This window comes from Athene cunicularia, assembly GCF_003259725.1.
Source record: "Athene cunicularia isolate RWA chromosome 10 unlocalized genomic scaffold, athCun1 chr10_part1, whole genome shotgun sequence".
NCBI classification, from domain to species: domain Eukaryota; kingdom Metazoa; phylum Chordata; class Aves; order Strigiformes; family Strigidae; genus Athene; species Athene cunicularia.
Window position 1 is genome coordinate 3,799,727 of NW_020799112.1, and position 13,594 is coordinate 3,813,320.

The 13,594-nt window shown below is 37.9% G+C and overlaps 2 protein-coding genes across 2 annotated transcripts; one reads left to right on the plus strand and one right to left on the minus strand.

Moving 5' to 3' along the window:
• Positions 1-6: 6 nt before the first annotated feature.
• WDR61 (WD repeat domain 61) lies at positions 7-7,394 on the plus strand. Its single transcript, XM_026855627.1, has 10 exons — positions 7-178; positions 264-291; positions 641-746; positions 1,614-1,786; positions 2,800-2,948; positions 3,294-3,387; positions 4,132-4,225; positions 4,882-4,974; positions 5,645-5,723; positions 7,116-7,394. The coding sequence occupies exons 1-10, from the start codon at positions 167-169 to the stop codon at positions 7,203-7,205; spliced, it is 918 nt and encodes a 305-aa protein (XP_026711428.1). The 5' UTR covers positions 7-166; the 3' UTR covers positions 7,206-7,394.
• Positions 7,395-7,768: 374 nt separating this feature from the next.
• On the minus strand, positions 7,769-13,539 carry DNAJA4 (DnaJ heat shock protein family (Hsp40) member A4). The gene is made up of 6 exons (XM_026855626.1): positions 11,953-13,539; positions 10,906-11,010; positions 9,929-10,156; positions 9,619-9,849; positions 8,985-9,085; positions 7,769-8,899 (listed from the first exon to the last, which is right to left on the minus strand). The coding sequence occupies exons 1-6, from the start codon at positions 12,008-12,010 to the stop codon at positions 8,681-8,683; spliced, it is 942 nt and encodes a 313-aa protein (XP_026711427.1). The 5' UTR covers positions 12,011-13,539; the 3' UTR covers positions 7,769-8,680.
• Between the last annotated feature and the right edge of the window lie 55 nt (positions 13,540-13,594).

Genomic DNA, 13,594 nt, shown 5'->3' on the forward strand with positions numbered 1-13,594 from the left:
GCTGGGCCCTGGCGCGGCGGGCGCTTCAGGCCGTGCGAGCGGAGGTTTCCCTCGGGCCTTCCTGCTGTGCCTGCCGGGTTTCCTCCTTCCGGGCAGAGTCTTGTTGCTGAGCCTAATGGGTTTTCTCCTTCCAGAGCATTCCTGTTAAGATTGCTTCCATAAAGACATGACTACACAGGTAAATAAAAACACAGCCTTAATTAAACTAATCGCTCGCTTGATATTTTTTAGGCTGCTCATACATAATTATTTTTTCTTTCTAGTACGGTATTCTCTTCAAGCAAGAGCAAGGTGAGAAAACACTAACATGTATTAAATAATATTGGTCTTCTTGGATGATGTACAATTGGTAATGGCAGATATACTTGTGAAATGATATGGGTTATGTTTATATTAAATACAAATTTGAATAACTCAAAAATGGCTTATGCTGTTTTTTCAACAGTGACTTTGGTGAACAAAATATATCAGGTGTTCTGAAACAATGAAGACAGTGACTGGGCTTTCAGAGCACTGATAGACCTGAAGGGGTCTATTGCCAACGTTACAATCAGCAATTTGAGCATTACCAAAGCTGGTAGTTGTCTTCCATCAAAAGAAACCACTTAATTTTAATTTCTATGCTTATATTCTCTTTTAGCTCATGATGATGCCATTTGGTCAGTTGCCTGGGGAAAAAATAAAAAAGATGGTTCTGAAACAGTGATCTCTGGTTCTTTGGATGATCTAGTGAAGGTCTGGAAGTGGTAAGTGAAGTGCTCCCTATTAACCAGTCTTAAGCCCTGGAAGTAGTTAGTATGGAGATACAGCAGTCTTGAATTTCTATAATCTGCAGGGATGTTAGAAATTACATCAGGAAGGGATAGTCTGGCACACAGAACTGTTCTTTTGAGCAAGCTTATCTTCATCAGTGTGTGCTTTCTCTTGCAGTGGCACCATTCTGATGTGCTTTAGTTTTCAAGGAATGCAAACCCTTCTGAAAATGCACATCAAATTTTACATGTTGTCTTCTAGAGGATAGTACGACTTGATGTATTTCTAAACCAAAGAATTAGAAATGCAACATTTTATGAGACAGTGCATTGGGAGCATGTGTACTGTGAAGGGAATAATGGGAATGAGAAAAAGATGAAATGACATCTTCCCTTTTTTATAAAAAAAAATAATCCTCATACAAGTGACACTGAAGTGTGCTTTTGCAAAGAAATTCTGTCTCTTAGCCAAAGCAGTATTAAGTGTGTGGTTCACTTTAATGACACGAGTAGCTCTGTTGTGATTATAAAAATGTTGGTCATTGCATTTCATGCTTTGCTGACGGATTAACAGTCTGCTGTGTAAGTATGTACTGTAATGGACACTTCAGTGAGACTACTTAAGATAAAGTACATGCTTCGCAGAAATATGGTAAACAATTGACTTCTCATTTTTTTCCCTTAAGTACAGAGAGCAATTTGTGTGTAGCTATCTTCACATTTCATGGGTGAAGTTGGATTTCCCTTTTGTTGAACAAAATGGAGAGATGTGGGTTGTGTTGTTTGTTTTGTCCGAGGTTGGAGATCTGTTAAGTAACCCCAGCTATTCATAACTGGGCTTTTCTTTCTTTTGAACAAAAGGAATGATGAAAAATTGGATCTACAGTGGACTTTGGAGGGTCACCAGCTGGGTGTGGTGTCTGTGGATATCAGCCACACAGGCTCCATTGCAGCATCCAGCTCCCTAGATGCCCATATTCGCCTCTGGGATTTAGAAACTGGCAAACAAATCAAGTCAATAGATGCTGGTCCTGGTAAGATACCAGTGTTAAGCTGTCTCTGTGTAAGAAGTGTCCTTAACTCCAGATAGTAAATACTGTACAGTGTATAATTAGGGTATATTTAAAAAAAATCTTTGTTTGCAAAAATCGTAGTGATTTTATGAACTCAGAGTAGTATCAGACAATCTTACGTTTATTTTTTCACACTACTTAATGCTTTTGCATATATATTTAGACATGCTTTTTGCTAGATGCATAAAGCAGAATGGAAACTAGCTTGCTCTTACAGATGTATTGATAAAAGGCTATTTAAAAAAATAACTCAAATGCTTCTTCAGATTGATTTACAAATAAATTCTGAACTTTCTTCATAAGCACTGCACTGCACTGAATTTGAGCCATATATGTGATGCTTAACGCAGTACATCCAATCCTGAGTAAGCAAGTCAAAACACAGTAAAGCTGAAGTCTGGATCAATGTTACATCCTCCAAGATGGAATTCAGGACCTCAGATCTTATTCTAAATGTGTCATTGGTCCTCTGGCAATCCCTAATTTAAGAACAATCTTGCAGTGGTTTAGGTAGTTAATGTTAAGCTGATAGAAAAAAACCAGAAATACATTGTGCCACATAAATACATTATACTGCTATAAAAAGGTATGTTTTTTACAATTCCATTGCAAGGAATGTTGATCTATGTTACATTCGTCTATCTGTGTTCTCCCGTGTATTTTGTGCTTTGCTAGATACTAGTGTTGCTCTAAATTTATTGTTACAGAAGGGTCTAATAAGGTCAAGGTCTTATTAGAAAATGTAAGCTTTCACCGAACAAATTAATGGCTCAAGCTGTGCTCCATTAATTACATAGATGGAAGTTAACGTTCATGAGCTTGGACACTCTTCTTGAAAGAGTATGGAGAAGAGTTTTAGAGTACTAAGAGTAGTTAAGGGGTTAAATGTCTAAACAGATATGTACAGAACCAACATTGTTGAATAAGAACTAGAAACAGTACTCAGCTAACTGATTTTTTTCTTTCTAATACAGTTGATGCTTGGTCCCTGGCTTTTTCACCTGATTCCCAGTACCTTGCAACAGGAAGTCATGTGGGAAAAGTAAATATTTTTGGTGTTGAAACTGGAAAGAAAGAATATTCTCTGGACACGAGAGGAAAGTTCATCCTTAGTATTGCATATGTAAGAAGAACAATTGATAATTTCTTATGTGAAGTTGCTACTGCTGTTATGTATTGTGAATCAGATATTTTGTTTCCATCTATCAGTTTACATAATATGAAAAGACAGCCGTAATTTGATAGTTCCAAATACAACCTGCATGACATTCCGCCCCTGCATATATGGAAAATATACTTTGATCTTGCTTATAAACTGATTGTGAAATCAGTTAAGTTTTCAGGATTTTTAGAGCCCAGGTATCTTGCATAGATTGTATTTGTGAAAAGTTGCCAAGAGAATGTCAGGGAAGTGCATAGGATAAATACATACAGTTGTTAAACACATACTTTCTGTGCTCTGTTACAGAGTCCAGATGGAAAATACTTAGCCAGTGGAGCGATAGATGGCATTATCAATATTTTTGATATTGCAACTGGAAAACTTCTGCATACGCTAGAAGGTAATGGTTTGTGCATTTGCAGTTACCCAAGTTCTGGCTTCATTCCTCAACAAAGTTAAAGGAATAGTTAAAGTCAGAATAAGATACAACAGCCATGGCATAAATGAGTTACCTAGATACTGTCTAATGGACAGAAGCATCATTTAGTGTGCTGTAACTTAGATCACTTAAAATGTTAGAGGTGAACTGTAAACTCAGGCTTGCATCATAAATGCCTATCTCAAAAGATATAGTCAGTAATGCTTAACTAAGTCCTTAAATTACAGTTCCTTCTTGTACTGCAGTGCAGTACAAGGCAAATGAAGCTAAGCCAAATGTGTGCTGCCATGTGTATGATTTTTCTTTTCACTATAGTATCAGTTTTATAGCAATATATTCCTTTTAAAAAAAATAACAGCATTTTCCATGCATTTTTCTAACAGATAAATGGGCTTTTAATGTTTGTGCAGTATCTGTCCAGTTATATAGTTAATTTTAAAAAATCCAGTCACTTAATATGAAATTCTAATAAAGATCCACATCTGAAAAAATATTTTTGTGTTGCAGTGGACATGCCCTAACATTCAAAGCTTGAAATTACTGTCAGTTTCCATGTTGTGTGAGGAAGCCTGTCAAGGCAGAGAGAGAAAGACTCTACAGAGGTTGCTTTCGTTAACAGGGAATGCTGTCTGGTGTAGCATCTTAAACACTGTCATTACCAAGAGGAATAGTTTCATTCTAAGCCATATTAACTTTGAATTTCAGGTCATGCCATGCCTATTCGTTCACTGACATTTTCTCCAGATTCTCAGTTACTTGTAACTGCTTCAGATGATGGCTATATCAAAATCTACGACGTGTAAGTTGTTACTTTGCAAGACATGCTAACAGGAAAGTAACTTTTCAGAGGGGCTGATACTGTAAAAATCATCAAACCCTCTGTTCTCCATAATTCGCTTCAGCTTTTGGTGACTTCTTTATGTAATAAATAATCTTAAATAATAAAATATTACACCCTTAGATAGTCTTTAAAAAGTGCATAGGTGGATGACAGCCTTAACATGAAAACAAATTACTTTGCTCATATTTGCCCTGTAGGCAACAGGCTAATTGTTTTGTGTATCTGTCCTGTGTGTTTGTGTTTACTCATCTTCAACATCTGTTCTGTATCCAAGAAATTATGACCTATTTCTGTTGCATTGTGCAAAAACTTGGAAGACCCTGGGGAGAAAAAGGCAGAGCTTCTGTTATCTTTACTCCCCTAAACCCGCATTACTTTACCTTCTTTATGGTTGAACTGTTTTGTTCACCAGTGTATCTTAGTGGCTTCCTTTTATGTTAACCATTTGAAATGGAAGAGCAGAATCTGTTGTAACAGCTTGAATGAAAAATGTCCAGAAGTCACCTTCCATGACCTTGCACTGAACCATTCCTGACTTCACTAGCTAGAGTATGTTCCTGTTGCTCTTTCCCTGGAATTCACAAATCAAATATTAAAATTTGTTCTTTCCACAGGCAACATGCAAACTTGGCTGGCACATTAAGTGGTCATGGATCGTGGGTATTAAATGTAGCATTTTGTCCTGATGATACACATTTTGTTTCCAGGTATTGAGGATTTTTAACTTGGTTTTGCTTACTGAAGAAAAATACAAAATTGTTATATTTATAAAGGGAGATGAATCATAAAAGTAAAGGTGTACGAATTGCAATGGAATCTGTAATGGAATAAGATACATTGCAATTAGACTCAGGAGCCAATCTGTGATGATACCAGTTGTAGTGAGTAGTATTTTATAGCATAAGTCTACACTGAAAAAACTACACTGCAGTGGAGTGAACTACACGTGAAGAACAGCTAAACCTAAGGGCAGGTCGACTAAAGAGCTGAAAAATTGCTGTTGAATTAAAAGGTACAACCCAATAGTAAGTAGTACATTAATCTAGTTGAACTTCAGTGTTAACTCTTAAAATTGAGTTCAGGCAGTTGAGAGACCAAGTATATATAGCAGGAGTTTATCCAAAGAACTTGCTTCAAAGAATTTGATGGCTAAAATGGGAGTCTTCATTTTCATGTTGCAGATATTGAAACAGTAAATGTATTTTCAAGTAACTGGAACCTGGCAGAAGATGCACTGTCCTTTACTACTTTACTATGGGTGATGGGTGAAAGAGGGTTTCTTATGTCTACTGGATGAGACTATAATATGAGAATATATTAACTAAACTATAGTTAATCTATTAATTTAAACTTTGACCAATATTATTTTTCTTTCAGTTCATCTGATAAAAGTGTAAAAGTCTGGGATGCTGGAACGAGAACCTGTGTTCATACTTTCTTTGACCACCAAGATCAGGTATTGCTTTATCTAGGTCGCTGCGTTCACAGAACTCATCTGTAGTTGTACACATTTGTGCTTCAACTGAGGGCTGCAGCTTCAGGGTTGGACTTAAGCTTGCTGTAATGTAATCTTAAAAGTTGTTCACTATTGCTTGGCACTTACTATCGAACTAATACTCCAAGCACATAGGTTGATCCCTTCCAAGTAGTTACATTTTTCAGGTTCAAATAAGGGTAATCCTGAGTGGCCAGAAGGATTTTTACCAGACCGTATTTTTTTATCTTTGTCTGTGGTCTTATTTCTATCACTTACACAGCATCTGCATGTGTAAGGGAGAAGAATACTTATTTAAAAGGATGGAATTATGTAAGATGCTTGAAAGCACCCTTGAAATTTGGGACTTTTACCTCCTCAAATGTCTGCAATACCTTTTTTTTTTTTTTTTCCTCAAGTGATAGCTACCCATGAGGGAAGAGGAAATTAGTTATCTACTAAATTACTCTTTTTCCAAATGTTAGGTGTTAAATAAACAGGCTATTTTTAATGGATCATAGAGGAAGACTTAACAAAGGAAATTCTTTCAGATTTTGAGCTCTTTTTTCCATAGTATTTTTCTGGTAAGCTTCTTGTCAGTTATCTACAGGTACGGGGGTTTTAGTATTCAAGCAGAATTGGATTTCAAGTGTTATTTAACTGTTGTATATAATCTCATCAGTTTGTGGAAGGCATAGATGTATTGTGTCTTGAGAAGGCTGGTTTTTAGGTACTAATGCAAAATGGTGTGAGATTCCCCCAAATGTGCTGTTGCCAATATACCCATGCTGCAATCCCATGTTAATATGCTGGGTCACCTTCGCTCTTCCTGATGTCATCCTGTTGATGGGAGATGGGGCCAGTTCAGTCTGTGTAACCCGTCAGAGAACTGACCTAAATTTTACTGTTTTGCACTAATAAGTAAATGGCTTAATTAGCCCAAGGATCATTCTTCAGCCTGTCCTGATGTGTCAGTCTGCATGAAAAGTACTTCCTCTTTTGCTTTCCTGAAAGCACTGTAAAATACTCTTTTCCACAAGGAAGACGGGAAGGGGGAAGAGTGAAAAATGTTAGGTTTGATTTATGTGAACTAGGGCAAGCACTTTTCAGCCTTTTTCCAGTATCTTTAGATTGCATAATCCATCCTCAGTAGGAGAGGAATCTAAGAACTTGTCAGGCTACTAGATGGCAGTGTCCCGCTCTGGTTCATCAGCCTCAGCTGTTGTTAAAGCAGAAGCTGTAACTGGACCAGATCTAACAAACTCATCCTAAATAATTATCTTCCTTCTGCTTGTTTCTAGTCAATAAATATGACTATTCTGAAGATAGTTTTTTCTTTCGTCTCCCATTGATAACCTTATGTCCTGTTTGCAGGTTTGGGGAGTGAAATACAATGGAAATGGGTCCAAAATTGTATCTGTTGGAGATGACCAAGAAATTCATATTTATGACTGTCCAGTTTAAATGTCTTGACTCAGACTCTGGCTAACCTTGTGGCAGTTTTCAGTAATACTACTGTCCTTTCACAATAATTTTTCAGTACTATAAAAGCATTTTAGTAATGCTGATCTGTAAAATTGGGTATGTTTATATGTAATTTTGATTTTGTTTAGCATGAAAGCTTTACTTTTTTAAAATAAAAGCTACAGCTGCCAGTAACTTGTGTCTGATCCTTGGAAAAAATGTATTTTTGGAAATATACAGTCATGGGTGAAGGTAACTGCTCAGTTAATCTCCCCTGCCTCTATACATAAATAGACTAGAACTGGAGAGCGTTGACCAAGTTTCACAGCAGCTTATTTTAGCAAAAGGCAGAGTGAGAGAGGCTCTGTGTTGCAGGCAGGGGAAGCGAGAGCCTGCACTCCCTCTTGGGGTTGTCCCCATGAGTGCAAGAGGGTCACATCAGTTCAACACCTGTTCCAGCAATTGTACGGGGACACAGGGCTCATTCATCACGGTTTAATTTCACTAAAGGGTGCTAGTTGTTTCCAACCCTGACTTAATACAAATTCTACTAGAAAGCAGACAAAAGGAAAAAACCTTTAATATTATCATTCTAGGATGGTATCTTGTTGTGTTATAGAAGAGCAGCAGTATACCCAACACCTGTGGTTTTGTTTTATTCATCATAGTTAAGGCTCAAATACACAGTGCCTAAGAGGAAGTAAAAACCCTTTCTAGGGAAGGCTGAAATCTAGAGCTGGAGCTTCTGAAAGATCAAAAAAATATTTCTTATGTAGCTACCTGTATGTATATTAGAAGTATGTAGGGTACACACTATACACATTAGGATACCTTAAAATTTTAAGTTACACTTACATAGAGCACAGCAGCAGAAACACTACTACAGCAAATGAACAGAGGGAGGAGTGCTGTTATGCAATGAGTGAGGCATGCACAAAATGCTTTTGAAATACAAAATGAGACAGGTACTAGCATTACAGCTAACAAAGTTGAATATGGAGAACAATCCTGATCAGATGATAGTCTGAGCTTAGAGAAACTTAAATAAAGAGGGTTCTAGTGTGGCTTAGAAAGTACGAGAGAAGCATGATAAAATGTGAAGAGTTCTATTTATTAGAAGTTATTTCTCCTATGATTTATTCTATGAAATTAATTTTCCAGTATGAAAGTATTTACATAAGACACTCCACTTAGCCTCTATCAATATTGCCAAAGTCTTCTAGAAATAGCATAGGTGAAATAAATTGAGAACCTTCACAGCAAAGGAAAATGTATACCAACTCAGTCGGTTCTCAGCTGTGTGACGTTTTATATAAAGACTACAAGAACACAATATAAATTAGTTACAAAAAGGTGATAACTGACAGCGCAGCAACTCAATTTGCTGAACACAAAAACCACAAGCAGTGGCTATTACAGCCATGCAGTTTTCATTGTGAAAATTTACATTTAGATGACATCCATTCCACCTTGCTTTAAGATGTCTGACATTGTACTCCTGTTCTTGGACCCTCCTCATCTTCTTCATAAGCTTCTCCCCCACTGTTACGGCAGGTTTGCTCACTTGGATCAAAGTCTGCCAGGTCTACCTGATCCATCTCGTCTGTAATCATAACATCTTCTCGTGGAGGAAGCAGAGCCTCCAGCAGACACAGCTTCTCCCTCGGGATCCAGTAGTGCTCTGGGAACTGGACCTAAAATTTTATGGGATTTTTTAAATAAATAATTACTCCTGATACCAGCATAGATATATTTGCTAAAGAAAAGCAGTAAACTTACCAGAAATTGTATAATTAAGCTGCCTTTGTCCATTGGAGATTTGTAGACAGGCATCCCTTCGTTGCGGATACACTTCAGGTCACCATGTTTTATCACTTCACCTACACATAGGTAAAAGCTGCAAGTAAGCTTGTGACAGACGTTTCATAACGATGAAAAGCAGGTTTATACACAAGCAGTGCTCCCACTGCATCTGAGGGAGGTGACCCAGCAACTCACAGAAAAAGCTCAGACTGAAAAAGTACTAAACCCAAGCTATACAGAAGACCATTTAGGCTATTTCCTCTGCTGTGAAAGAATCAGCTTCTCCTAGCACAGCTTTTGGGCTGAATTAACAGATAATCTGGTGGAATTTTAAGTTTCTGGCCTCTTGAATATTTTCCTGGCTATCCACCAGCTGAGGCTGAAGTTTATTAAGCAGTTGACATCCTTAGCTATAATTCTACATTAGATGTTTTAGAAGGAATGAGAAGAATGACAAAGAACCAACTAAATTAAATAACTGCAAGTGTCATTTGAGTCTGTTGCATAAACTGGTTAAAAAAAGCCAGAACAAACTCCCCAAAAAACCCTAGTCCCAGCACAATGAAAGAGGCATGCAGTTTATATAGCCTCAGAATTCTGTAAGACCTACCTGGCCTAGATGATACGACAAGAACTCTGTTGTCCAGTGTTTCAATGGTCTTTCTGAAACCACATAAAGCCTCTGAGAGTTGAATTCTCATTTTTGTGATTAAGTCATGCCCTCGCCTCTGAAAGACACTGTGATCCTTTTGATCAAGCACAATTATAACATCACCAGGCTCCACATCAGGCTCCTGGTCACCTTCTCCATGAAATACTATCTTCTGACCATCTTTCATACCTGGAGAAAAGAAATCCATTTATTCTCTGCAGAACTATATACTATGATTGGGGACACAGAACAAATACACAGTTCTTACCTTTATCAACGTGAACTTCTATGATCTTTTTCTCTCTTACAACCTTACAGCCGTTGCAGTTGTCACATCTATCCTTCGGATTTATTCTTTCACCTTGGCCTTTGCATTCTGGACACACAGTTTGGATTTGTTGTACCATGCCAGGTCCAATCTGCTGAACTAGAACTTGCACTCCTCTTCCTTTACACACAGAGCATTTTTCTATCGCCCCTCTCTTTCCACCATAACCTTTAACAAAAAAGTTAAATCTGATCTTAGTCTCAAAACAAAAAAAGTCACTCTACAGTAGTCAGGCTGGAACTCATTGACTTCAAGAGCACCTTTAGGGCAACTTAAAGAGTTCAGTAATATATTTCACATGTAATTGGAATTTAGTTTAACATGAAACATGTTCCACAAGTTAGAAGTTTCTACAAGCAAAAAGAAAGTCAAGATTTCTATGCACAGCTTATTCTATTAGCCTCTGCCCCACCTCCCGAAACATCTTAGTTTTCAAGGAACTGTCAGCATATCGACTTCAAGACCTAGACATTCCATTAATACTTTGGAAAGAACCTGCTTACTGAATATTTAAGAGTACTAAGATATAAGACCTCATTAACATTTACCTCAAAGAAGACCAGTCACTATGGATACTTGGAGTTGTGCAATAGACGCTAGACTTCTACCCACAGCAATTAAAAAAAAAGTTTAACAAAACAGCCATTTATTGAAGTTCTGGATTAAGACACTTTTAATTTAGGTACACAACTATAATTTACAGCAAGTTTAAATCTGCCATTAGAACAGTACCTTTATGCCACTATGTTTAAGAAAGCCTTATTCTTGGATAGGCATAAATAAAAATTAAATACCCTGGCAGACTTGGGGAAAATTTTAAAACCCCATACTCTATTCCCAGCCCCCCTACCTAATATTCTTTAGGGGGAAAAAAAAAAAAGCTTGGAGGAGTTTGAAACCACTACTTATTTTTTTACCTTCACACTTTCCACAAATAACATTCTTTTGCAGTGCCAGTTTCCTTGTAATACCATTATATAAGTCTTCAAGAGATACACCTAACTGGTGCACAACATTTTTGCCTTGGGGAAAAAAAAAAAACAAACCAAAAGAGAAAGATTAATTCTGGTTCAGTCGTTGTAAAGATAAATGTTTATTTAAAGGCTTCTACATTTGTTCATACATGCACTGTCTCACTGAAGAAATGTAACGTTCATTCCAAACTTTGAACACAGCTCAGCCCCCTTAAAAGTTTGTGCAGTTCCACCAGCTTCCACTGAGCTGCACCCACTTATGTCTGAACATAAAGTTTAGCTGTATTTAAGCAAAGCATCATTAAAACCACCCTATCCCTCTTCCTACCCCTAATTTTATAAGCTTAATTGAAACAAGATGCAAGGACACTACCAGCTTCATCAGATCTAGTCAACTCATGCCCATCTATAAATTTCCATGCCACTTCACAACATAATTTTAAAGATTTTACAGCAAGTTACTACTTGCTCCTTCAACAGACACTGGTCATGGAAAAAGAAAAAAAAAAAAATCATACTAAGCTTTGGGCAACACTCTTGTATCATTTCCCATAATTTCTCTCAAATATTTTAATGAGATTTAACATTACTGCAGTTTAAGTTGATGGTGTCCTTTGAAACAAGTTGCCCAAAACATATGAGCAAGCAAGGCACAGATCTGAAAAAAAAGTAACTTAAAATAGGTCTAATTCAACTGCTCTAGCCTACCAATGTTTCCCCCTCCCCTACACAGTACCCACACCCACTTTAACAAAAAATAAACCAGAAATCATCAGAAAGATTGCTATGGCTACATCATGTTATCTACTTCATTAGAATCTTAATGCTAGAGTAACTAAAAAAAAAAATAAAAAATCATAGTTTACTTGATCTATTGTTGCAATGAGTAATATCCACGCTATGTGCACTTAGCAGAACAACAGTACCATAGCACAGGTGTTTTATGCTTAAGTGCATGGTTAGAGTTTCCAGAACTTTAGAACTGTGTACCTCTTCTCTCTCTATTCATTCGGCCTCCACCACCAAAGAACATGTCAAAGATGTCCATGGGTGAAGAGAAGCTGCCGCCACTCAGGCCTCCTTCTTTAATAGCCTGCTCCCCACCCTGGTCATAGAGGTCCCTTTTCTTTGGGTCCGACAGAACTTCATATGCCTGGGATATGAGTTTAAACTAAAAAGAAAAAAGAAGCTCTGAACAACTATGACCGAGTAACCTGATCCACTTCAGCATTTGTCTTTTTCTAAAACTCCCTAAGCAAATGTGCAATAGACTATAATAGTACACTTTTTTCCAGGGAAACCCCCCCTCTTCTCCCTCTCCCCCCTCCTCCCATGTTACAAGTGGGCTTAATTCAGTCACATCCAACTTACACATATTCAAACTATACTTTGATGACTGTGGAAGTTGCAACCGTTATAGACCTATAACAAATCCATTTAGAAAGAGATATAATACTATCCCCAAAGTCTTGGAGGTCCCCAGATGGCCAGAGCAGTGCTAGTCATTCTACAGCTACACAGGGATCCTTCATGCCTGCTGAGCGGCTACATCCAGCTAGAACTAAAGAGAAATTTAAGACACTGGTGTTGCTTACCCATCGCAAATAGAAGGGCATAGATACAAATCAAAACATCCACTTTATCCAAAGAATTAAGGGATTTTTAAAAATAGCTGTTAGGAATCTCCTATTACTAAAATTACTAAGTTAATTTTTAAATACAATTTGCTATTACTAAAATGACTACTTCAGTTTGAAACATGAATTTATTTATGACCAGGTAAAGGGGTGTAAAGTAAAAAAGTAGGCCAAAAATAAAGGCAGAAAAGGTTGCCTTTGACTATGTTACTATGTAACTAGCTCGAGTTTTGTAAATTAGTGTACTAAGTACAGCAATATGGAACTTCTATTGCTATGTTAAAGTATTACGAGACCAGCTTTTAGATAAATAATCCTATCATTCAGATTTCTATAGTTTTCCAATTATGGTGCTCATTTGTCCTCCTAGGCAACATGTGGACTTGAGCGGATCTCTGCTAATAGCAAGTAAAATGCTTCCGTTGTAAACAGTTTACCCAGATGTAGCCCAATGGTTTCCTCTGGATAGTTACCTTGTCCATCTGCATTAGTATTTTCTTGGAAGAAAACTCATCATTCAGGATTACAATTTCATCCAGGGCAAACCCAGCACGCACAGTAGTGCTGGCAGCTGGATTCACCACTGCCCTTTGCAACATCTGACACAGCACGACGGCCATTAGGACACTAGAAATCCCTTCAGCTTTGCCTGTTTTAACCAGCATCTCTCCGAGAATGAGCAGCCGTGGGGAGACCGGCAGGAACCGCGTCCAAAAAGAGGAACTACGCATCCTCTCCTGCTACAGCGAGGCCATCAGGGCTGCTGCCAGCTTCACGTGTCTTTTACAGACTTTGAGGAACAAGAGCCTTCCTTTACCCGCATTAGGCTGCGGGGAGGGCATTATGTCCGTCCTTTAGGCAACGCAGAATTTTAAAATAAATTAAGGGCGCGCTTCCCGCCTTTCTACCTGAACAAGGAATGGTACGTGGAAGACCCACTCTGCGCCGGCCCCCGGCTTCTCCCGGCGGAGTCGCCCATCTTGAGGCCCGGCGGC

What these genes read in the sequence shown, in the direction of transcription:
- WDR61 (XM_026855627.1), top strand. An exon ending in GTCAATAGATGCTGGTCCTG is followed by an intron (nt 1,787 to 2,799) that starts GTAAGATACCAG and finishes TTTCTAATACAG; the next exon opens with TTGATGCTTGGTCCCTGGCT. An exon ending in TATATCAAAATCTACGACGT is followed by an intron (nt 4,226 to 4,881) that starts GTAAGTTGTTAC and finishes TTCTTTCCACAG; the next exon opens with GCAACATGCAAACTTGGCTG.
- DNAJA4 (XM_026855626.1), bottom strand. Translation starts at nt 12,010, where the DNA reads ATGGACATCTTTGACATGTTCTTTGGTGGTGGAGGCCGAATGAATAGA. An exon ending in AATGAATAGAGAGAGAAGAG is followed by an intron (nt 11,011 to 11,952) that starts GTACACAGTTCT and finishes TTTTTCCCCAAG; the next exon opens with GCAAAAATGTTGTGCACCAG. An exon ending in TGTCGTATCATCTAGGCCAG is followed by an intron (nt 9,086 to 9,618) that starts GTAGGTCTTACA and finishes ACCTATGTGTAG; the next exon opens with GTGAAGTGATAAAACATGGT.